This window comes from Grammomys surdaster, unplaced genomic scaffold (genome assembly GCF_004785775.1).
Source record: "Grammomys surdaster isolate TR1022 unplaced genomic scaffold, NIH_TR_1.0 164, whole genome shotgun sequence".
Lineage (NCBI taxonomy): Eukaryota > Metazoa > Chordata > Mammalia > Rodentia > Muridae > Grammomys > Grammomys surdaster.
The window spans coordinates 6,032,493-6,057,992 of record NW_021604612.1 but is presented as its reverse complement, the minus strand read 5'-3'; the positions used below and the strand labels follow the sequence as shown (position 1 = coordinate 6,057,992).

Genomic DNA, 25,500 nt, shown 5'->3' with positions numbered 1-25,500 from the left:
TATGGTGTGTGTGTGTGTATGGTGTGCATGAGTATATGGTGTGTGTGTGGTGTGCATGAGTGTATGGTGTGTGTGGTGTGCATGAGTGTATGGTGTGTGTGTATGATGTGCATGAGTGTATGGTGTGTGTGTGTATGGTGTGCATGAGTGTATGGTGTGTGTGTGTGGTGTGCACGAGTGTATGGTGTGTGTCTCTATCACAGCATGCGTGGGTAGAGATCAGAGGACAACTTTGTAGAGTGAGTTCTCTCTCACCTTTATGTGGGTTCTGGGGATTGAACCCAGGTTGTCAACTTGTGCAGCAAGCACTTTACCCAATGAGCTATCTCACTGGCCCTGCGACAGTCTGTTCACCCCTGTGTATAGTAAGCTAGGTAGCCCTCAGATACCAGTGGTTGTCCTGTCTTTCTTTGTCTCCCACCTTTCTATAGGAGACAGGCTGCTGTATCCAGCTTTACCCGGGCTCTGAGGATCCAGACTCAGGTTATCACACTGCCATAACACATGACCCACTGACCCACTCCACCCATGTTCCTTCCCCCTCTATAGGTATCAAACCTAGGGACTCACACATGCTAGCTAAGCAATGTACCACTGAGCTACAGCACCAACCCAGCCAGCAGGTTTTAAGACATCTTCACACCCCTATCCCAGCTGTGTCCTCTCACCTCCTCCTCCGAGGCCTGACATAGTCCCAAAAGAGTGTTAACAGCATAGGTTCTTGTAAGCTTCTGGCCCCCTCTGTTTATCAGGGTACACTCCAGCCTCAGGGTGGCAGCAAACATGGCTTCCATCTTGCATCTCCAGTGCATGCTGCAGGCTGTTTATGGTGGCCTGTGGGGCCCTGAGAACTCTGGCCAGCTTCCTCCATTGTCCTGTGATAAAGTGAGCCTGTTGCACGCCTCAGGATGCTGGACAACAACACCCTGCAGCACACTGTTGAGAGTGGAGAGGTGGGCCTGGGCGGTTGTTACGTCTCCATCACACTGTGTCCTGCTCAGCAGCTCGAGGCTTTATTAATGCAATTACTAGTTTTTAATCCGTGCATAGTAGAATTCTCCATACAGCATAACTTTAATTTTATACAGCAGAAGTTTAGTTTATTAAAGCCTTCCACCTCACAGGCCCTCAGACTCCCGCTCTGTGAGATGTCCATGCCGGTGCTGTCTGCGGACTCTGAGATGCTTCTGGAAAGCTGTGTGCTTGCGTTCTTACTTACCCTGTTCAAGTTTGTTAGTATTTTGCGTATTTTTTTCTCTTTCATTTGTTAGATGACAGTTTATCATGCCATCTAAAATGTGACGTTGTATGGTGGTATAACAGTTTTGAGATCTTGAAAGAAAAAACTGGAAACATTTGCTCGTATGTTTTCCACCTCGGAGTGTTTTGTTAATGAGATGTGGTACGCTGCCATGCGCCTGGGGCTGTGCTCTAGGTGTTGATTGATTTTGGATGGCAAGGCCTCTCTAATGGCAGACCTTGACATTTGCGTCACTTGTGCTGTTGTAGGTGAGCAAGACGTGGAAGATGATTGCTGAGGACGAGGTACTGTGGTACCGGCTGTGCCGACAGGAGGGGCACCTTCCCCACAGCAGATTCTCCGATTACACCTGCTGGAAGCTCATCCTGCAAGAGTGCCTCGCCAAGGAGCACAAGTTAAGAGCCAACTGGAAGGTAGGCAGTGGCCGGTGGCATCCCCCGAGGCAGGCAGGCAGGTGGCCGTTGGAGCCTGAGGCTCATTCCCAGAGTGGAGGGAGCAGGCATGCTGAGCAGTCCCAGGCCCTGTGGACTCTGCTGATCTCAGCATCTGCCTTAGAGTTAGTTGCCCCTCTCCAGGCCTTGGGCGGAAAGCTTCCACCTGCTGGCTAGGAAAGGGGCTGAGGTGGGCTGTCTGACAGCCCTTTCCTGGCTGGTTCAGGTCACCGGAGTCTTGCTCTGTCAGCCTCCTCCCCCTTTCTCTTTCTTCCCTTCCCAGAGGGCTGACAAGGCAGCAGCCCCGGGCACACAGGCCAGTGGGCTCTTGGAGGCCCGCGGAGCTGCTGCTGGAGAATCGGAGAGGTGCTGAGTGCTGTCTGCTCTCCTGCACCTAACCCTTGGCTTGCCGCCCCAGCATTTATCACTTTGAGGCTCTGCAGAAACATTAGATCACAGCTAAGCGTTTGCAGAGAAGCGTTTCTGGGGGAGCAAGCTGTCAAGAGTCGTGTTCCAGGGCTCTGTGAGGCTCAGCGAGGTGCTCGCATGGCCCAGCGGCCTAGAGTGGTGTTCAGGGCTCTGTGAGGCTCAGTGAGGTGCTCGCATGGCCCAGCGGCTTTCCCGGCCGGGCAGCTGTGAGCTCACCCATGGAGATGAGGTCGGGCTCAGCCCTGCTCATATGTAACGGTCGGGGTGAACAGACTTGGAAACAAGAAAGACTTGTTGTGACACTCGTTGCCTGAGTGCGTGTCTGTCCCCAGTCACCTTGTAACCTGATGGATGATCAAGGCACTGGCTCTGTAACATCAGTGAGCAAGCAGTGCTTTCCACTGTGGGGTGGCCAGCTTCAGCACTGCTGACGTGAGACCAGCTCACTCTTTGCAGGATGCCAAGCAGCACCCCAGGATCATCCCTAGATGTCAGTAGCACTCTGCCCCTACTGTGGCACCACAAGATGTCTCCAGGCATTGCCAGGTGTCCATGGTGGCAGACATGCTCCTAGTTAAGAACTAGTCATCACTGGAGAGTTGGCCAAGCCAGTCTTCTTCAGCCCATTAAGACACTACCAACTAAGTCAGATCTAGCTGGCCCACGATGCCTGCATCCACGGAAGGTAACAGGAAGTGGGCTCATTTGAGGCCTGTGCACCCAGTTAGGCCCCCTAATGGATGGACAGAGTGATCCGTGGAAGACAGCTGCTCAGAGGAGTCAGTCCTGAAGTGAAGGTGGAGGGAAGAGAGGCCTAGAGCTGGCTTCCCTACCTTTCTGTCCAGAGAGGAGAGAACCAGGAGAGGGGACACGTCCCTGGCTTCAAAGTCAGAGATGTCTGACTGAGGGAGAGTGGTAGCTCTGTCTGTGCTGATGCTTAGGAGCATGGTGTGTGTGCCCGAGAGTGAGTGTGTGTGAGTGTGCATGTGTGAGTACGTGTGCGTGTGCTAGTGAGCATGTGAGTGTGCATTCGAGAGTCAGCCTGTGAGTGTGTGTGCGTAAGTATGCATGTGTGAGTGTGCGTGCACAAAGGGCAAGGGGAGGAGGGCAGGATGTCCTCACTCGGGCTAGACACAGGAGAAGTGAAGAACATTTGTCATCCTGTAATAGTTACAGAGGTGATGTGATGTTACCCCATGTCTGTTCACTGGTTTTCTCTAGCCAGTGCAAACCCATCAGATAAGCATGGTGTGTAGTTGTCTACCATGTGATCTGGTAGATGGACCGCAGTGTGGGTGGGGCTTCTGGGTCCTGGACCTCCTCCAGACCTGTTAATACTGAGGACAGCTTGGGTGGCAGTTAAGTGATCTTTCACTAAACTGCAATTTTAAAAAGAACCTTCATCAGCACGTGCCAAGGTCATCACAGCAGGTGTGATACTTCTGCATGCCTTCATTCATTCATTCAGGTGCCTCACAGCAGCACTGTTCCTAGGCCTGTGGCTGTGGGAAGGTAGCCTAGGGATGGCCTGATGTCCCCTGTGCAGCTTGCCTGTGTTCAGGGCTCTGGCCAAGTCACAGGTAGAGTGATTTTGACCTAACTGAGATCCAGTTCAGGAGGAGTTGGGCAGGCAGTTGGCTTGGTGACTCCTAGGTCAGCATTCAGATACCCCAGAGAGGACCCTAGATCTCTGAGGGCCTCCTTCTAGGAAAGGGCTGTGAATACATGTCTGCCTGGACCTGGGCTTCTGAGCTGACCTGGAAATGGGTTGACAGGTGGGTAAGCCTGCCATGATGCTGTTCTTCCTGATGGTTGCTACCCTTGGCGTTCTAAGGTCTATTGAGTGACAATAACAGTGTGGCTTGGAGCCCAGAATAGGAAGGCAGCTACTTCACGGAGCTCAGTGACATCCTGGGATGCAGCATTCATCTCAGGCCCTCTGCTTTCTTTCAGTACCTTCCCCTCAGAAGAACTCTTCTGGTCCCTTCTCCCAGATTGCCAAGGTCCTCTGTTCCTTCAGCTCAGCTCCATCTGACACCCCTGAATGTCTTCTGCCCCTGAGCTGTAGACTTGGCCTAAGGACTAAGTTAGGATAATTGTGTAAATTCTCTTGTCTAATTTCAAGGGCTTAGCTGCTTAATGATCGTTGGCTTTAATGGAGTAGGTGCTATCATCTCTTTCCCAACAGCGTACCAATCACATGGCTGCCAACCAGGTGTGCTGTGTATGCGCCTTAGTGTTAATCCTTGGGCTGGGCCAGCAGAACTGACAGGCAGTTGGATGGGGTAGTGTTCTTGAACACGTCTGCTGACTGTGCTTCCTTTAGAGCTCACCTGTCCTACTGTGTTCTGTTCCCTACTCCTTGCAGGCATACTTAATACCCCTTCATATGCCCTTGCTTTTATTTTAAAAATAATTGTTATGTTTTCTGAACTGATGACAACTGAGCTGTACAGTCTGGAGAGTAGTGTATGATAGCTATACTTTTGATGTTGAATGAATAAATTTAAGCAAGCAGTAATAAAGGAATAAATGGTAGGTGGAGGGAAACAGCAGACAGCAAGGTGCTCACAGCATCTAGCAGAGGTGACTGCAACAGCCCAGTGCAAAGAGCAGACAAAGGCAGCAGCAGCAGCAAACTGTGCCTAAAATGTCCAGCAGAAATGGCCTGGGAAGTGGAGGCCCTCAGCCAGGGTTCCTGATGGACAGTTGTCTGCATAGGTGAGCTTCCCATCCGAGCACTGTCCCAGGATGAGCCTTCCAAGTTCTCTTTCCCAGGGTTTCTCTGCCTTAGGAAAATGAGCTCTGTGGCTGCGTGGGGCTTATTTGCCCTCATGGCGTTAGAACTCCTCAGTGCTCAAGAGGAAGGGATTGGATTTTAGTTCTGTGAGACAAGGTCTATCACATAGCCCTGGCTGTCCTAGAACTTGTGGTGTAGACCAAGCTGGCCTTAGACTCCCAGAGGGCCATCTGCCTCTGCCTCCCAAGTGCTGAGATTAAAGTTGTGCACTAGCACACCCAGCTTAAGGATGAGTTGTTAAATGCCCTAGCTGCTTGCTGCCTTCTCTTCTCCGTCAAGGGAGACAGGGCCATGCTTGGGTCTACAGTGGGGAGCCAGCTTCTCAGTGAGTTCAAACAGCGCTTGACAGTTTACCAATAGAAAGTCCTTTTCAGTGATGATGAGAAATAACGCAGAAGTCACACAGGGCACACAGCTGAAGCCTGCCGCATCCCGCCTCTCTCAGCACCCCACCTACTGCTCCCAAGGAGCAGCCCAAGTTAATGCCAGACTGTCGTTGCCTTGAGGGGCTGCCACTGACTGAGTCTGCTCTCTCTCTGCCCTTCCCTGCCTATCTGCTGCGACACTATTCGTTTACTCTGGGAACCCTCTTACATATCCACTAAGTGCTCTCCTGTAGGCTATGCTGATGAATGTGTGACACACCGCTTCAGGCCCTGCCATGTGGGGCACACTTACCTGTGTGCACACACTTCTTTCTACCAGTGACGTCCTGGGGACAGACAGGCCAGCACCTCATGTTCACTGCTTCACACAGACCACACTGCCTCTGGTCTAGAGCCTTACCGGGCAGGCCCCCCGTGCATGGTACTTGTGTTTCACCCTTCTGAGTGCCCACTGGCTGGAGTGTGGGCCACACCATAGATGGTGGCTACAGCATGTAGGTGAGAGCAGAGGACATGACTGGGAGGCTACTCCAAGAAGAGTACAAACCACACCCCCTTTTCCTTACACAGAATCGCAAAGGTGCTGTGAGCGAGCTGGAGCACGTTCCCGATGCTGTTTTGTGTGACGTGCGTTCTCACGATGGTGTTGTCATCGCAGGGTAAGCAAAGCCATGTCCCTTCGCGCCGCTCAGTCCTCCTCATCACCCCCTGCCCACTGCCCGAGTACCTCAGCTTCAGCTCCACAGCGGGAGCCATGTGGAGCAGGTCAGAGGTCAAGCAGGGACAGTGAGTGTTGGCACACAGGCCCTGCTTCAGTCTCTGGTTTGAAGTCTTCACTCCCAGCAAGGCTGTGGCCACGAGCTCTTCGTCCCCTCGCCTGCAGCCGGGCCTTTGTGTGTCTCCTGAGTGAGTTCCCTCGGCTGCTGTTCCAGAGCCCACCCTGAAGGACTCTTCCTGGTTGTCACTACAGAATCTGGATATGCACTTCCTTATTGTTCATGAGATCAACGTGATTTTAGGGTTAGGTTATCTCTCGAGCTAATGTCTCAAAAGGTAAACTTGATATATTTTTGCTATGTGCCAGATATATACAGATACTGCCCAGGCTGTGTGCCAGAAAGTCGAGTCAGTCGGCTTTGTGGGAGCTGCCTCAGGGCTGCTGCCTCGAGGAAACCAGAAGTAAGGGTCAAGCAGCGTAGACTCGCCAGCTAGTAGTCAGTTGTCTCTCCTTTAACTTCTCTTTTCTCAGGACTCAGTGAGAAACGGTGAGGGCTGGCAAGATGGCTCAGAGGGTCGGAGTGCTGCCACCAAAGCTGACTAGCCCCAGGGTTGGCGCTGGAGCCTACACTTGTGTTGGGTAGGGAAAGAAGAACCAATTTCTGCCAGTTATTCTCTGACCTCCATGTGTGACATGACACCCTAAATGAATGAGATATTAAAAAGAAAGCTAAAGCACTTTTGAATTGAAATTCCAAATAGATTTCTGAAATATTTTATGGTAGGCTGTTCCATAAAAAATTGTTTGTTTTTTTATTTGCTTGCTTGCTTGTTTCTTGTTTGGATTTCGTGTGTATATATGGGTACACAAGTACCACAACACACATGTATGGGTCAGAGGACAACTTATAGGATTTGTTTCTCCGGCTGCTGTGGGGCTCAGGGATTCCACTTGTGATGTCAGGTTCTGTGGCAGATGCCCTTACCTGCTGAGCAGGCTTGCTGGCCCTTCCATTTTCAGAGTCTGGCCAGGAGGGCCAGCTTTCTTTAGCTTCTATTCACTGGCCTCAGCTCTTACATTCCCATGGATAACCTGTCCGTCTATCTATCAGGATACTGTCAGGCCTGCAGCTTCATTGTGAGGTGTGGCAGAGTGGTTTATTTCCTGTTGGAGGACTGGTGGTAACCATGCAGGGTCAGTTATTCCCACGTCAGGTTTCTGCCTAGACTTATAAGATGGTGCTGGAGGCCGAGATGCTGGGATGGGACTAAGAGTCCGAGGAGATTGCAGATGTAGGATGCTCCTTCCCCAAGTCCAGGTAGGAGCATCTTTGAGCATGGAGCCCCAAGAGGGGACACAGGCCAGCAGCTCTGAAGGTAGCTGCCCCCTCCCCCACCTCCCTCTCCCTGGGGATCTGCTCAGCACTAGATAGGCCACCAAAGGCCCAGCGATGCCAGTGTTCTGGGATCGATTGTGTGAAACCTGAGCTGTGGGTCAGAGAGGCTCCTTGGCTCCTTTCTCTGAGAGAAGCTCCAGTTGACGGCTCAGTCCGAGACCCTGCCATCTTGCTTGTATGCAGAACATCTTGTGTTTATCATTAAAATTTCATCTGGCGGTTACGATGCTTGTTTTCTAGGTCAGCTCTTGAATCCCTTTTCATTTGAGACAGTGGTGTTTGTGGTTACCTCATCCCAATCAATGCTGTATTCTCCAGGCTTTCTGCAGTCGAGCATCTCCAAGGAGCCTCTTAAAGAGACAGGGCTGCCTCCCCTTGCTCTCACTCATGCACGTTTCCTTATTCTCTCTGTTTTTCTTTGTTTCACTGAAAGCCTGGGTTCCATGTTCCCTCCAGCCTGTGAGATAACCCCATAGGGTCAGAATTCGGGCTTGCTTCTCCCCAGTTAGCGTTCTCTGTGCACTGGTTTTTGGCTCAGGCTGTGTAGGCCCAGGCCGGCGTCCTATGGGCTGACCCAGACCTGGTTCCTCCTGACTCTTTTTTTCATGTGAAGTCACTGCTTGCTCCTGGGCTTCCTGGCTGATCTGGGGCCCATGTGCAGTATGTCCCCAAAGCTGTGCACCTCTTTGCCGCCTTTACTGTCTTGAGCATGCTTACCAGTCACCTTTCTGACGCACAGACCTCTGGGTAGTCTGTGGCTAACTCAAGTTATGCACCTTGTGTTTGCCCACAGTCTATTGAGTTACTGGCCATATCTGTTTGAAAATTGAGATCTAGTAAATATACCATGACATTAACTCTTTCAAAGAATTGAGTTCTGTGAATTTTAGTAATTGGCAAGACTGAATTTTAGTAATTGGCAAGACTGTACAACTTATAGTGAGTCCAGAGTGCTGTCAACACCCTACAAACAAACCCAGTGCCCAGGTTTCTCATTTTGTTTGTTTTTTTAAGACAGTGGTAGATCAGGCTGGCCTCAAACTGAGCTCCTCCTGCCTCTGCTTCCTGAATCCTGGGCCTAAAGACCTTTGCCACCACACCCAACATTCTCAGTCCCAGTGTTGATGGGCCAGTTAGCTCTGCCTCCCTGCAAGAGCTCCCAAGTCCTTGTGACTAAGAAGCACTTTTCAGTGCGGATTTCCCATGTGTCTTTTCATTACTTTATTAGATTTACTACAAAATTCCTCAAATAGTCCCTACTTTTCCCCTTTGTTCACCCAACGGAAGACAATAAGTCACTTCCTGTTTTCTAGATGGTCTGAGTAGTAGGTTAGAGGATGCCATCATAGAATGGACATGCACAGGTTAGAAGATGTCACTATGATGTCACTAGGCTGCACAGTCTCTTAGGGACACAGGTGTGTGTGTATGTGTGTGTGTGTGTGTGTGTGTGTATATGGGCCTACTGCTGACTGAACTGTTCTGTGGCACATGATTGTGTTAGTGTTACGATTATTTCATGTGACCGGGTCTGCAGATTTTTCTGTTTTGGTGGCACAGTTCATCTTTGAACTTAGAAAGCGGAGGCTGCTGTAGAAACGTGTCCTCTGTAAATGGTGTCACCACTGCTGTGTTGATGTTTTCCTAGCTGGACCCTCTTATATGGGATAGTCCATCCCTTAGAGGAGTTTTGTATCTTCCAAACTCAGAAGCGTTGAGAGTTCTTTCCTAGCCCAGTGTAGTTCCAGTGTGACTGTGTGATTTGAAGTCTCCAGACCGTCTCTTAAGCTTGTTCCTGCATACAGCCCCCTACTCCATGATACTGCCAGAATCATGGCTGCCTTCAGGGTGTCTGCTGACGGGGGCCTTTTGAGCCTCTGGACGGTTTGACCCTGATGACTGCACCCTCCTTGAGATGGCGGATCATGTGTTAGACATCTTTGCCTCCACAGAACTTGCTTGAGCCTAGCACCTAGGAGACTTGGAGAACGAGTCCCAGAGAAGTCTGTCTGAGCCACTTAACCCTCCTACGCTCTCTCTGGGGTCTTTGCCCCTGTCATATTGAGTCACTCAGCCACAAGACGGTGTTCCAGAAAATGTGAGGGCCAGCAGAGGCTCATCCACCAGGACAGCGTCTCCCACTTCTTAGGAAGAAATGGTTTTCAAGGTTTCGCCCAAATGCAGTCCCTTTCTGTCCATCTGGGCTCCGTGTCCACCTGCATTCTCTGTGCTCTGCCCTTGCAGTGCTGCCCAGGAGGCCCCAGCCTGCCTTCTGTGCCGCACTTTAATCTGTAGTGCTGGGTAGCAGTGCATCAGGAAGTGTCTTTTCCCCCCCCCCCCCACTTTTTCTCGCTCTTAATTTTGATTTTTGTAGGTGACATCTCTTAAAATGTTAGGGTGTTGACTTTATAATTGTATGATGGCTATATATGTTGGAGTTGAAGGGGTAGCTCAGGGTAAGTTAGGGCCGATCCAGCACGTCAGGGACATCCTGTGTCCCTCACTGAGGAGAATTAATAGGACACAGAGTTAGGAGAGCATCCTGCTCTGTGGAGCTGGACCACATGCTTTCCCTGTGCAAGTTAAGACTTGCACACTGGAGTTGTAAGGCTACTTGCCATCCCACAATTCCTTGCACCCTTCCTTTCCAACTTGGGCCTGGCAGAATGGCTCCCGCAAAGAAGGGTGGTGAGAAGAAGAAGGGCCGCTCTGCCATCAGCAAAGTGGTGACCCGAGATTACACCATCCAACATTCACAAGCACATCCATGGAGTGGGCTTCAAGAAGCATGCTCCTCAGGCACTCAAAGAAATTAAGAAGTCTGCCATGAAGAACACGGGGACTCCAGATGTGTGCATTGACACCAGGCTCAATAAAGCCGTCTGTGCCAAGGGAATAAGGAATGTCCCATTATCGCATCCGAGTACGTTTGTCCAGAAAACATAATGAAGATGGATTCACCAAACAAGCTCTACACGTTGGTAACTTACGTGCCTGTTACCACATTCTAAAATCTACAGACGCTCAATGTGGGTGAGAACTAACGTGCTGGATGTCAAATAAAGTTGTAGTACTGTCTCAAAAAAAAAAAAAAAAAAAAAGACTTGCACACAGATGACATCATGGGCTCAGGAAGGTCACAACACCAGGCCAGGGTGTGGGGCCAAGTAGAGTTTTCTATAAGTACTGCGGGAAAGCCACCTAGTGAAGAGCCTCCCAGGTAGACCCTGGGTCTGCAGAGCTAAGCCTAGGCTCCTTTGAGGCCCCATGCCAGCCCTGCCGCCATTAAGCTGTTAGCTCACCAAAAGCTTTTATCCATGCCCAGGGGTGTGTGCTGGTGTGCAGTTAGTTATCCCCCTGCCCCAGTATCACTCAGTATCACGTGTCTGAAGCGTCCTGCCTCCGTCAGCTGGCTCGATTGCTGCTCACACTAGAGCACCACGTCTCCCAGATGTTTCAGACTATTGAGCCCCTGTATATGCCGAGGGATGTTTCAGTCTACCCAGGTGTTTCTCCCTCATTTCCATGGTCACCTGCCTTTCCTGGAAGAAGTTACAGCTATGTGTCCCTGTTTCTCCCCTGCAGATGGGGCTGGAGGAAAACTGCATCCATCAGTGCTCGGAAGTTAGCTTTCTCTTTACCTAAAAGTGCTGGGCTGTCCTGTTCCATTCCATTCCTTAAATCAGTGGTCCTCAGTCCTCCTACCATGCGACCCGTTAACAGTTCCTCATGTTGCTACTTCATAACTGTCACTTTGGTACTGTCACGAATCATACTGTAAATATCTGATATGTAGGATATCTGTTGTGTGACCCCCAGTAGAGTCACAAGCCACACATTGAGAACCACTGCCGCAGTCAAGATCACTAGAGCAGATGCCAAAGAAATACTGCCGCTTTCTGGCAGCCAAGTGAACCCTGGTGTGTCTCAGCTGCAGGCTTGGTGCGGGTTTATTTTGTTATTGGTCCACAGGATCTGAGGTCTGAATGTTTGCTCTTGGACCTGGAGCTTTTTTGGGTCCTATAAGGTCTGAATTGCTACTTGGTTTCATCTGTATCAGGCAGTGAAAGATACTTAGAAATGCACACTTAAACACAGTTGTCTAAGGTAAGTTGACAGAACTTAATGACAAGCACCTTTTCTGCACTTTCTCAGTGACTAAAAATCTACCTTTGCATCAGCTGCCTACCAGTATCAATAGAGGCTGTGTTTTGAAGCAGTGTGCATTTGCCCTAAATTTTAAAGTCTTTCCTTCTCAGAAACTGAAGGTCTCAGGTTTGCCAATGCTCTGCTGGTTTCTGAGAAGGCTCCTGGGACAGCAGGGTTTGTTAAGTGCAGATTGGTGGTGAGGTTCTGTTATGTCCTTGTCACCCATCCTTACACTTAACAAGGACATGCATTCCAGCTTTCTTCTTCTCAGAAAACCTGCTCCTGGCACTTTTCCTTTCAACCTCGCCTTGTATGGATTTTGTGCTGCCGCTTATGGCTCTGGACTGCTTCCCATAAGGGGCTCCGTCACGACCCACCAGGGACCGCTTTTTAAAAATACTTTGAAATTTATTTATTTTCTGCCGTGAGGCATGCGTGCTCTTCTAGTAAATAAGTCTGAGGTAAGCTGCTGATACGCGACTGGAGAAGAGCTTTGCATTTATTACATCTTTAATGAAGGTGCTCCAGAACGTCCTTAATAAATACTGATGAACTCATGGCTGCATTTATCCATCTCTGCTTCTCCAGGGGATTATGGGAAGGGCCACAGCTCCAATAACTCTGCATAATCATCATCGACTCTGACTCTATTGATTGTCATTAACCAAGATGTATGGAAAGCAGTTGTAAGTGTGCAGGCGTGGACCACACAAGGGCCATTAAGATGTTCATTATTTTTCAATTGCTACGTCTTACACGCCCCTCGATGTCTGCTCTAGTGCATTTCCACAGAGTGCCTCCACTGTGGGGCCGAGTTCATTTTGTTAATTGTGCAATACAGCAGTCATGTGCTGTAGAAAACAGTAAATACTCTGGATTTTATTGATCATGACAGAAGCACAGAGCAAGTGAAGAATTCTCAAAACCTCTCTGTGCTGAGGGTGTAAATCTCCTCTGTGTGGGAGCTGCACCTCAGCAGCTCTCAGCCACCTTTTCCTTCCAGGTTGAAGCCAGCAGATCCCCATTCAGGTCGCAGCCAGCATGGGTAGACTGCTCACAGCACTCCTTGACAAGAGTGCTTCCTCGGCCAACAGATGCTACAGCTGCTGGTGTCTGTGGAACAGTACAGGAGACGCTGGGTGGTAGAGATAGGAGGCAGGGGTCAAGACACCATGGAGAGCACCTCAGACAGGTCCAGTATCAGGCCAGGGTCCTCCCAAGGGTTGTCAGCACTTAGGAGTGCTCAGGGGGTGTCCCTCTGCACTCTAGGCAACACTGGTCATTAGTAATCCATTGTAGCATCTGTCTTCCTAGTTGGAGAGAACACAGCAGCCGAGTCCTTGGCACAGGGATCCAAGTGTTGAGAACCATGAACTGTGTGCTGTTGAGGCCTGGTACAGTAGACTTGGAACTTCATTTGGGAGCAGCAAAGAAGAAATTCCACATGCATGTACACCTGCGTGCCAGAAGAGGGCATCGGATCCCATTACAGATGGCTGTGAGCCACCGTGTGGTTGTTGGGAATTGAACTCAGGACCCCTGGAAGAGCAGTCAGTGCTCTTAACCGCTGAGCCATTTTTCCAACTCAGTTCCACTGATCTTTGTATATACTTACCCAGGATATGAAATTGAGCGTGGAAGGCGGTCTTTGGTCAGCCCAGCCCTGTGCTCTCCAGTTCCCTCTTTTGGGGCTTTGGTTGCTGATATCCAGGAACAGGGTGGTGGGGCTGATGATGGAGAGAGTCTGGGGAGATGTGAGGGGACTGTGTCCTACCCAGCTGAGCACACTGTGTGAACCACGAATTCCTCATGATTCATTTCATTGGGGCTGGTTCTTGTGAGCAGTGTCTGTTGGAAGTCGTAGTTCCAGGGTGTGGACAGCGGACAGGGAGGCCTGGGCACAGCTGGAGCCCACTTAACTCTGGGCCTCAGCGTTCGTTAGTAAGCCCCCTCACTTGTCCAGGTGGCTCGGAAGAACCTTGAGTGTGTTTGTTTGAGTGACTAAGGGAACAGATGCTCCCTTTGCTGCAGGTGTCACGTGGGAGGGGAGTGACAGGCTCTGTCAGGTGGGACTGGCTCCTCTACCCCCTTTTCTTGTGGCCTCTTGCTTTGAATAAATCTTCTGCTCGCAGAAGCACACATTAGAGAAAGCTCTTCAATTGTAATCATTTTAAATTGACAATTGCCCTGGTGTACTGAGGAGCCTGGCTTGGGGCTAGTGCCATTCTTTTAATACAAAGTCAGTGACCACCTCTGACCTCCATTTTGCCAGGCGTAGCATGACTGGGAAAGCACACGGTTCTTCAAGTCCTGGCCCGAGTGCAGCTGGGTCCATCCTGTCTCGCTGTGAAGGGGCCACCTAAGTTGTTCTGTGCTCCTCTGGCAGCTAATGTGGTTGTAGCTCTACTGTACACACTGTAATTACAGCCATCAGTGCTGAGGTCACAGGCTTCCTGACAGTGCCGCCCGCTGTCATAGTAGTGTCTTAATTGGTTGAGCGTAATTGTCACTAGGCAGCGATGCAGACATCTGGAGCCTGTTCCCCCTCCATCCCGGCATCTTCCTCAGCTCTTCCTGGCCAGCGCAGGTAAGCACACTTAGACCACACGTAGGAGCTTGTGCAGGGCCCTCTGCTGAGCAGTGGTGTCCACTGGGGATGCCTGTCTGCAGCATGGTTCAGCAGCACCATGTTCTCCCCCTTAGCTCTCAGAGCCTGGGGATGAGTCTTGCAGCTCTTGCTCAGATTCGAATCTGTCCCCATCAGGGCGAACGCGCCTGATTCTCACCCTTCTTTAGCTTTGAAGAGCAGAGTTAATTCAAGTGGCTGTCTGCAAAATTCCATGTTTATGCAAATAACTTGGTTTGCGTGATGTCTCCCAGAGCTACAGTTCAATCTGTTTGGAAGGAGATGCACAAGTCTGAGGAGATCGTCTGTGTTCTGGGACTTCACTCCCCGTTAGTAATGGGGCTGCTGGTTGGGAGCAAGGAGAGTTGTTGCCACCTGGGAGGGTGCTGCCAGTGACCTCTCTCCAGACGCCACTCTTCATAGCATTAGCTAGGCATGGGGGACAGAGATGCAGGCCAGGGAGGATGGGCCTGCACAGACGGCCAGTGGCAAGAGCATGTGGCCCTAAGTCAGCAGCGGAGGCTGGCTGTAGGCAGGATGGACAGGGAGCCTCGGACAGCATCAGACAGTTCCTGGAATGAGGAGGATTATGAGTCAGTGTTGGAGGAACCTGGTTTGTCCTGTGATGAGACCAGTGACAGCACTGACAAGACAGGCGTCTGTGCAGAAGCTAGGGAGCCTGCGAGCCAGCGCTCAGGAGGAGTGAGCTTGTCTTGGTGCACAGGGGCAGTGTGAGTCTAATGGCTTAGCTGTGCCCTGTGAGTCCCTGCCCTTCTCCCCTGTCCTGTGAGTCCCTGCCCTTCTCGCCTGCCCTGTGAGTCCCCGTCCTTCTCCCCTGCTTATTTCTCAGATGAGAACATAGCAGTAGTTGTTACACCTCTGTGCAGCTCAAAGGTAAAACATGTTTTCCTCGTTGTAGTTGTTGCTGGTTTACCTCAGAACTCTCTGGAGAAGGGAGTGAGCTGGAGCCCTGGTCCCCCAGAGCCTTCCTTCCACACCCTGACCCTCCCACTGTATCCCCATTGGGGTATCACGGAACACAGCATGGAGACCTTGGATATGCTGAAAGAATCTAACCAGGGCTGTCTGCAGCAAGAACAGCTCATGGTTTCTCTTCAGCTTGCTTTCCTGATCCATGATGCGTACTTCCCTCCCTTTATGTGGAACTGAACCTGGAGAATAGACTCATAGTCTGGACTCCTATGCCAACCTTCCTGTCATCTCTGTAGCAGAAACAGACGGCCTGTTCCAGTGAACAGCTTGAGTCAGGTTGAGGGTGCCGAGCTGGTGCTTTGGTGCAGCCATGGGGAGCAGCTCTTGGTGGGGTTCCTCATCCCTGTGGTCATCCAGAGCACTTCCTGAAGAGCCTGGACCCTGTGGTTATGATCTGTCAGGGCCACATCGGTGTGCAGCCGTAGTTATACATTGCCACAGGTAAGGACAGTCAGGAGGGTTAGTGATCATCATAGTGGCCATCAAGTGTGGGGAAGCCTCTCTGTTGTGTGCCCCTCTGTCCTGCAGAGTGAGCTTGACCTGTAGGCTACACAACCTACACATTTACTGTAGATGTACTGGGAGGATGGGCTGTAGTGTGGTAATAAAGAAAATGACCCTGAGTCAGGGCACTCACAGTTGTCTCGTTAAGAAATCTTTCCAGGCAGTGGGGGCACACATCTTTAATTCTAGTACAGGCAGGTAGATCTCTAAGTTTGAGGTCAGCCTGGTTTGCAGATGGAGTTCCAGGACAGCCAGGACTACATAGAGAAAGCCTGTCTTGAAAACCAAATCAAACCAACCAACCAACCAACCAAAAAAAAAAAAAAAAACAAAAAAAAAAAAATCTCTCCTTGGGTGGTTGATGTGGCTGAGGGAATAAGAAGTACTTGTCTTGAAAGCCTGGTGTCCTGAGTCCATCCTGGAACCTGCGCAACAATGAAAGAGAGTCCACTCCACCAACTTGTCCTGTGGCTCTCACACAGGCAGCCCTCATCCAGCACGCATGCGTAAGTAATACATAGACATGGTGTCTCACCTGAGGCTGGCCTGCTGTAGCCACATCAGACATGATCATGTCCTAGGGTTCAGAGATGACTAGATGTTTTGTCTCTGCAGTGAGACTCGGAGGAAGCGTGGTTAGGGCCTCAGGAATACTGTTCCTTGGGATCCCTGCTTCCCTGTACTCCTCAAGAGGCCCCTACAGCTCCTTCTCCTCAACCCCCACCCTCCTTGCCTGAAGGATTCAGCAGTAGGATTGTGGGCTCTCAGCGACAGGCGAGGCACAGCTTCATTTAGCTACCCTATCATCCTGAGGGCCTTAAGACATTGGGTCATCCAGGAAGACGTGGTCAAAGCTACAGGCCAGAACTAGGGCCTGATTTTTAGTGGGCAATGCAGGCACTTCTCACAGGAAGGCGTCAGTGCCTGGCTCTGAGCAGATCTGGTGTCCTCGGGGACCCTAATGAGTTAGCTGTGCTCCTGGAGGAGGTGTGAAGAGCTTGTTGGCTCTCTGTCCCAGCTGTATCTGTGTCTCTGCATGTGTGCCTGCTGGAATGCCAGGACTGGTCCACGGTTCCATCTGTGATCCTGCAGTGGGAAGGGTGAAGGTAATCGCTTGGTTATGAGGCTGGAAAGGGTGTCACACTGCTCATTCTCCTGCCTTTCTTTTTTCCTTTGAGGCAAGATCTCACTGTGGAGCTCTGGCTGTCCTGAAACTGTGTAGACCAGGCTGGACTTGAACTCACAGGAATCTGCCTGCTTCTGCCTCCAGAGTGCAGGGATTAAAGGTGGTCACCATTGTGTTGTAACAGCATGGGCTATGTCCACAGCTTTCTGTGGCCCAGCTGACAACTTCCTCATTAGCCATTGAAGCCACTGTAGGAACAGCACCTCCTGGCCAGCCCACATGCCACTGTGTATGGCCTCCAGATTTCTCTTGGAACAAAGAGTGTTCTTCTCTTCCAGATACACGTCAGGGGATGTGAGGGTGTGGGACACCCGCACTTGGGACTACGTGGCCCCCTTCCTGGAGTCTGAGTCTGAGGAGGAGGACCCTGGAATGCAGCCCTATGTCTCTTTTGTGAGGATCAACAGCTCGATGGCAGTGGCGGCTTACGAGGATGGTGAGTACCTCAGTCCTCCCTCCTCCCTGTCTTAGAGAAAGCCTCACCCAGTGCAGTAGCTGCAGCCATTCCCGCCTTCTCTGAGCATGCACACACTTACATAATCATTCACCTGCCCCCTCACACAGGGCGTATGTGCATTCACACACACCCCTGCCTCCTCACACTGGGCGTATGTCCATTCACACACACCCCTGCCTCCTATACACAGGGCATATGTGCACTCACACACACCCCTGCCTCCTCACACAGGGTGTATGTGCACTCACACACACCCCTGCCTCCTCACACAGGGCGTATGTGTACTCACACACACCCCTGCCTCCTCACACAGGGATTATTCGCATTCACACACACCCCTGCCTCCTCACACAGGGCGTATGTCCATTCACACACACCCCTGCCTCCTCACATAGGGCGTATGTGCATTCACACACACCCCTGCCTCCTCACACAGGGCGTATGTGCATTCACACACACCCCGCCTCCTCACACAGGGCATATGTGCACTCACACACACCCCTGCCTCCTCACACAGGGCGTATGTGCATTCATACACACCCCTGCCTCCTCACACAGGGCGTATGTGCATTCACACACACCCCTGCCTCCTCACGTAGGGCGTATGTGCATTCACACACACCCCTGCCTCCTCACACAGGGCGTATGTGCATTCACACACACCCCTGCCTCCTCACACAGGGCGTATGTGCATTCACAAAGCTTCTTTTTCACACCTATGTGATCATTCTTGCTGTACAAGCCTGTTGCTCACCAGAAAGCAGTGTGTCAGCATTTGCTCTCACAAGCAGCATTGTAGTGAACAGCTTTGTACAAATGTCCTTTCATTTCACTCCCTGTGTGCAGGGAAGTAATTTCCTATAGGAAGGGTCTCCAGGTGGAAGGTGAGTACAGATACCATGCTGTCTCTGCTCTCCAGCAGATGTGAGCTGTCCCTCTGTTCTCAGGTCAGGTTATTGGTGGATTTGATAGGGAACGGCATGTAATGTGGTTGTAGTTTCCCCAGATGGAAGGGTTTGATGGTTTCTTACACACACCTGCTGCTTGTGGGCCTTGTGTTTCCTTTGTGGTTGTGTTGCAGTTAAGTCTTTGTCAATACGGAGTCCATTGTGGATTAGCAGGAAGTACTGGAGGGCTCTAGCCATGAGACAGGTCTGCTCAGGGCACTGCTGACCTGTCTGTGTCAGTGCTCAGGGCACTGCTGACCTGTCTGTGTCAGTGCTCAGGGCACTGCTGACCTGTCTGTGTCAGTGCTCAGGGCACTGCTGACCTGTCTGTGTCAGTGCTCACATCTTGTGCTTTAGGGTCTCAGATCATGTTGGCAGGCAGCCATGTGGCTGTGAGGTAAACTGCAGTCCTTCCGTCCTTCAGGATTTGCCTCAGAGCTTTGGCGTTGTCCGCTTATGTGTGGAGCCCGTTTCTCCTCCAGCAGCTCGCCTCCAGCACTAGAAGGCTTTCCCTGCTGGATCAGCTTGTCAGATTTCTGTGGAAGATGACACCTTCTGGTCATTTTCCCAACCCTGTCCTCAGTCTCACCTGGGTGATTGACAGCCCTAAGAGCTGACTCAGGACTCACAGGTCCAAATCTCAAGTGCACATTCCCTTGTTCCTCCAAGAGCACTGGCTGCTGCTTCTTGGGTGAAACCCCTGTGGAAAAGGCCCCTGTGCAGTCTGCTGTGTCGGTTTGTCGAGGTCATGAACTCCAGCCTTCCCATTGGGCCTAGGTGCACTCCTGAAGCCATTGAGGCTCAGACCCCTTGTTAAAGCTGCCACCTTCTCCACAGCAGGGGCCTCCCTGCAGGAGGACTCTAGGAGAAAGCCCTCCAATGAGACCTTTCTGGAGTTGTGCCCTGAGGAGCCCCGCACACGCACCTGGGGGCTGGGACTTGGCAGGCGAGCCACAGTTGTGATGTTTTGAATTCCAACCCACTGGCCTCATATTTCTTGTGCCTTGTTTCCAATTGTCAGCACTGGCCACTCTCCAGGTTGATTTTACCACTAATTGTGCGGCACGTTACGGTCCCGAAATGAATCAAATCAAAATGCTTTTCCTGGAGCATTAGCTAAAGCGAGCGAAGGTTCTGAGTAATGAGCAGCTGCTAGTGCAGGGACAGCGGGGACCTTGCCAGGACTCCATCTGCTCCATGCTTGCCTGCCTTTGGCCTCAAGCCACGACATTAGGGATGGTAGTGTGCTGGGACCCATTCCCCACTTGAGTTTCTCTTCAAGCCTCAGTCTTTGGTGAGAAATGAGATTAGATGCTTGTTCCATGAGGGAAGGTTCTTGACCTGGCTGCCTGGGGCACCAGCACTCAACCTGATGAGTCAGTGCGAGTCAGTGCGTCCCCTCGTGCAGTGGCACACACGCAGGCCGCACTGGCTGGCTGTGTCCTGGGGAGCCGCTTTTCACTTCCCAGTGGATCGCAGTAGTTGAGAGCAGGTCTGCAAGCTCCGTAGCTGTAAGAGGTGGGCCGTGCTTGACTTCCACAGCTATAGAGACTTGGTGCTCCCAGGTTCATGTTTTAAACCAAAGTGAGTGGTCTGATAGCTTTGTCAGTGTTTGGTGATGTCTCAATCCAGTGCGCAGCTTCCTTCTTCTCTTTGATCAGTGCCGAAGCTTCAGAAATGCAGCAAAATAACGGTGAGGCTCACGTGAGCTGTGAGCTGCCTGCCGCCCCACCGTGGATTGTGGAGAAGGTTTATTTTCTACCCACGGGTCTTTTTCTTGTCACCTTTCTCTTACACTGTGAGTAATGGGCTCTTGCCTGCCATCCTGACTGCCTGTGGCTCAGGAGCAGACCACAGACTTGAAGTTCCTTTCCAACAGAAAGTGAAAACTGCCAGACACCATCCTTTTAGAAGGTAGGGCACACTCCTGAGTCACACTGTTGACAGCGGTGGGGATGCTCACGACTTTGTCATGTTCAAGGGGAGTTCACAGACCGAGGTGTGGAGTGACTGCTGGTAACGGTGTTTGCTGCCATGATGCCAGCCTGTGCTCTTCCCAGAGCCATGTGCTTACAGAGAGAAGCAAGTCCAAACTATCTACACACACACACACACACACACACACACACACACACACACACAATGTATTAAAATTTTTGAGTGCAGAGTCCAGAGCTGAAATGGTTTAGAAGTATTTAAGACATTGAACTTTTTGTTTTTGAGACAGGGTATCTCTATGTAGTCCAGGCTCTCCTGAAGTTCTCTGAGGCATTGAACTTTAATGCAACACCCAGCACATCCCAGGGCCTTCGGTTTTGTTTGACTGTACTGTGCTGAGCTGCTGAAGACACTGTTGCTCGAAAGGCTTTTCTGCCCTTGAAGAGAAGAGCTCAGCACCAGGCCTGCTGTGTGTGTCCAGGGCAGGAAGCCAGCAGGAGGCCCTGAAGAGAATTCTTTTGATGATATGTGCCTTTTATTTTCCAGGGCTAATAGTGACCTGCTCTTTGAAATGAGTTGATATTTAAGAACACATAGCTAATCAACCTACATTGCCCAAAGTCACTCCAGATATGTTATGTCATTTGTCACTCTCAGAGAGCAGGTCACAGGTGCCCAACAGGACCACCCTCTCTCCAGCAGTGACACTGATTCCACATTTTGTGTTTCTCTCTCTGCAACTGAACTGTAAGGCGGCCAGCCCTGCCTGGGCGTGGCAGGGCGGGCTCTCTGGTAGCCATGCTCGTCCCACAGATGACAGCACACAGGACCTGCTCCTACTGTCTCTTCTCTGCTGTTTACTTTTCTAAAGTGTCAGCAAGCAAGATGATGGGGCAAGGCAGATTCCCCACAGAAGAGATCAGTTTGGAAAACCATTTTAGGAAACCCATTTCCCTTCCTTTCTGCCTCTGGAGCTCTGAGAACTGCTAAATTCAGCCTCTCACCGACAAGGCTCATTGACGCTTCGGGATAAGAGAACCATCTGTCCTGTCAGAATTTTTGTTGTTGAACACATCACTCAAGGTAAACACAAAAATGGTTCTTGAAACAGCTATGACTAAAGCACTGGGGTTTTCCTGTTGCCCCAGCTGCGGGCCTGTCTCCCTCTCATGTTGGCTTTCTCACTGAGGAGGGAGGGCGCTGAGTGTGCCCTGCCCTCCCTTCACATGGACAGCTGCCAGCCGAGATCAAACCTTTCCCTTTGATCAGTGTTTTATCAGAGCAGCAAAGAGGGGACCAGAACTGTGTGTCATGGCTGGAAGGGCAGCAGCCCAGCAGCAGTGACCACAGCTTGAGCCCAGTAGCAGTGAGCACAGCTTGAGCCCAGCAGCAGTGACCACAGCTTGAGCCCAGCAGCAGTGACCACAGCTTGAGCCCTGTTCTTGAGGACACTGCTCCCACCAGCAGGAGCCAGCGGCAGGGAGGGAGGGATGGGCAAAGTCGGGATTGTGAAGGCATCCTGCACGGTGCATGGGAGCTAGCCTGACGGAGTCCCGTCAGTCAGACCTGGCCAGTTTGAGTACCAGCCTGAATAAGGACAGTGACAGATGATGACCCACCAAATACGCAAGAGTGAGGCCACAGCCTTCTGTGATGGAAGAGAGGAGTAAGAAGAGAAGGTGAGAGAACACTGTGAGCTGGAGTGCCAGCTCCTAAGCACACAAAGGATGCTGGGGGTAGAGCAGTCACTGTTCGGTGACTAGTAGCTAGACCAGGAGAAAAGGTAGTTTACACTAAACCTAGTGGGTAAGCACAAGATCAGAACTTCCTTTAGTCCCAAAGAGTAAGAGCGATTCAAAGAGTGAAGTGCCGCATGCTGCCTTACTGCCGTCTTCACCACATGCGTGCAGGCGCAGCAGGGGCAGCTCATTGCAGCCATGACCTTCAGCCCCACACAGCATGAAGCAGTCCAGGGCGAACCCACGTGGAGGGCTAGTCCATCATATGGCTGCCCTTCTCACTGGGCAGTCAGCATCGTGGAGAGCTAGGACAGTCTCTCCAGACTGTTCTAGACTAAAGGACAGTCAAGGTTGTGCTACATGTTTGTTTTGATTTCTTCTTGTACTGGGTGTCAGACCCAGGGTCTTCTGTGCACTGAGCTAGACAAACTTGCACTGAGCTGCATCGTGTCCTCCGGGACTGGGGAGACGACAGCTGAGAGCTGAGGCATCCGGCCTGGTCTTCCGTAAGGTACAAGTGACAGTGACAGAGGCATGAAGACAGGGGTCACACGGCTTCCTGTGACTTTGAAATTGTTTCAGAATAACAAGATAAAAATAAAACACTTGTCTCTGCTCAAGATTGTGCAGTTGGAATTGGATTTATCTTCCTGGGTTTGTTTTTTAGGTCTCTTGTGTGTGCACATGTGTGTGTACATGTGTGTGCATCCTGTACATGTTTGTGCACAGTGTCTGATGTCCTCATGCTTATGTGGCAGATACTTGACACACTGAGGCCTTTCTTGCCCTTCTTTTACAAGGATCTCAGAACCTGAATAAAACACTCTAAGCTGTGAGTTTCCAACCATGCCGTCCCTTAGAGAAGAGTAAAGTGAGGCTCACAGTTGCACTAGCGTGTGGGCAGCACCGGACAAGGCGAGGGGAACAAACGTGGGGACATGAAGAGACTCTTATCCTTTAAACAGTCCCTTTAAGAGTGAGTAGTTGCCTTGTACACCATAACAGCAGGACATTATGGGGAACTTATATAGAAGCTATTTTTTCTTGGTGGTTACCAAAAAAAAAAGAAAAAAGAAAAATTTTTCTATTGCTTAAGAGCATTTGCCAATCCATCACTGATCATGCACGGCAGTTTTCTCTTAGAAACTCTGCTGCACGCTGGCTTGTGCTGCATAGACCTTCCCAGAGAGTGGGCGGAGCCCTCCTTATACATCAGAACCGAGACCATTCCCTAAAGATGTCCATGGCCTGACAGCCTTCAGTTGAAACTCCTCTCTTTGACATTTTTTTTTGGTTAGATGTATCTTACATGTGTGAGTGTTTTGCATGTATGTATGTGCACCACATGTAAGCCTAAGAAGATGAGACAGAGAGCCTCGGGTTGGAGTTACAGACACCTGTGAGTTGTCACGGGGGCTCTAGGAATTGATCCTGAGTCTTCTACAAGAGCAACAAATGCTCTTAACCACTGACTGAGCCAGCTCTCCAGCCAGGGGACTCCCTTCTCTGGTGCCTCTAGGCTGTGACAGGTTGACTGTTAAGCTAACTGGGACAGAACATATTTCCTGTTAGACATAAGCAGTCTTTTCAAAGAAGGGGGTGCAAGGCCAGCAGCCTTTACTAGAGGCGCCTGGCCTGTGGGAAAGGCCTGCTCCTGATCCGCGGAGGTTATGTCTTTGATCTTTTTGGACTCTGTCAGAGTTTAATTCACTTGAAAGGATTGATGCACCTTTTCAAATTTGAGTTTCTAATTTAATTTTGCCCACCAGAATTAAATATCCACTATAAAATGATACAGATTATGATAGAAAAAATCTTCTCACTAGTCAGATTGTCATCAAGGTATGTAACAGATTGTTGGGGCCCACGTGTCAGCATTACCATGATGAGAGAGCCTCGGGCAGAGCCCAGGAACAGTGTCCTGAGGACCTCACAGCTGGGCTTGTTGCTCCACCGTCACCAGGTCCCTCCTCTGAGCTCTATGGAAACTCTAAGGGGCTTGCTTGCCAGCCCTCACTGGGCAGAGTCCCTGGAACGTACGACAGTAGCGGTTGATGTTCCAGGTGCTGCTGCCGGAACAGTGACCAGCCTCAGAGAGGACTCGGATGTCGACTGTCAGGATAGCGAGGTTAAGATGGTTTTGTTAGTGGCTTTGTTGTGGAAAACCTTGGGGAACAATGTAAAGTTCAGAAAAGCACACGCTTGGTAGTTGAACAAGGGGTTTTTTTTGAGGTCAGGGAACAAGACAGTGGCAGCTGGGTTGGTACTAACCGTGCCTTTCTTGCTAAAGCTGGACTTGTGACCAAGGTGATGATTAATTTCTTGTACCCGTTTTTGCCCTTGGCTTTCTGATATGATTTACTAAAACAAATTAATGGATAGATGAGTGTGCACCCTGAGGATTTAAAGTAGAAATGACTGATTGTTTTTTATATAAAAGTTTACATTTGTGATTCTTTTGAGATTTTTTAAAAATAAGATTACCTTTTAAGATAAATAATAAAATGATTGGTTTTTTTTTTCTTTGCATCTGCAGAATGTAGCCTGTCAGTAAGAGAACAGGCTGAGACAATACCTTGCTTGCTTACACCTTGTTACTCTGTGACAAGTTGCGTAGACATAAATGTGTATGGGTCCTTGGGAATCATTTGTTGTTCACCTATAATATATAAAACACTTAACCATGTAAGGGTATTGAGGGTCATGCTGGGTTTTGTTTTTATTTTTGTTTTACTTATACTTATTGTAATACTCACTTAAAGAAAAAATAGAATGTGACCACATTGCAGTTTTTATACTGAGTGAAAGATTTTGCTGGGAGATGTAAGCTGTGGAAGAAAAGGTGTTGGAGCCTTGCTTCCTCTGCCAAGTGTGTGAATGTGTGCCTGCTTCTCATTAGTCACCGACATCTCCCTGGATCCAGAACACACTGCTGGAGCTGGCTTCCAGCAACAGGTTGTATTTTTTTATTTTTATTTTTTTACATAGCATTGCCTGTGAAAAGACTTGAAACACTGTGACGTGTGAATGACAGCAAGCGTGTCTGTCGTAGGTGGTGTCGAGCACCCCATCATCCGTCCTGGCCAGCATCTGGAGCTCTCCTGTGTGCCTTGGATGTCATGTGCCTTCCTAGGTCTCTCTGGTCTAGCCTCCTCCTGGCTTCAGGCGTGAGCGCTCGTAGGAATCCATCTTCCCTTCCTCCCTCCGTGAGCCTCTGCTGCCCTGGTCATCCCAGCTTCAGCCTCTGTTCCTTTGTCCTGACCTTGGTCCTTGAATACACCATCCAGAATATTTCCTACTCATGGTTTTTCCTCTGGAGGCAGCAGCATGCAGCCTTGGGGAAACGTCTCCTTCATTCTCCCCTTTCTCTGTCAAGACTTAGCTGACACAGCAGCCCTCAGTACTCTTGCTTGCACTGACAGGACTCCTGATCTGGGGAGGTGACTCAGTGCGTAAGGGGCTTGCTGTGTCCTTCTCACACGTGCTGTGAGCTAGAGAGAGAGAGAGAGAGAGAGAGAGAGAGAGAGAGAGAGAGAGAGA

The 25,500-nt window shown here is 50.5% G+C and overlaps 1 protein-coding gene across 1 annotated transcript in view; it reads left to right on the top strand.

The window, feature by feature from the left end:
• The window catches only part of Fbxw8 (F-box and WD repeat domain containing 8), a 91,321-nt gene that overhangs the window by 25,374 nt on the left and 40,447 nt on the right, over positions 1–25,500 (top strand). The window contains exons 3-5 of the mRNA XM_028765468.1: positions 1,510–1,674; positions 5,878–5,966; positions 17,158–17,315. Of these exons, the coding sequence (XP_028621301.1) occupies positions 1,510–1,674; positions 5,878–5,966; positions 17,158–17,315 (412 nt within the window). The remainder of the gene's footprint in view (positions 1–1,509; positions 1,675–5,877; positions 5,967–17,157; positions 17,316–25,500) is intronic.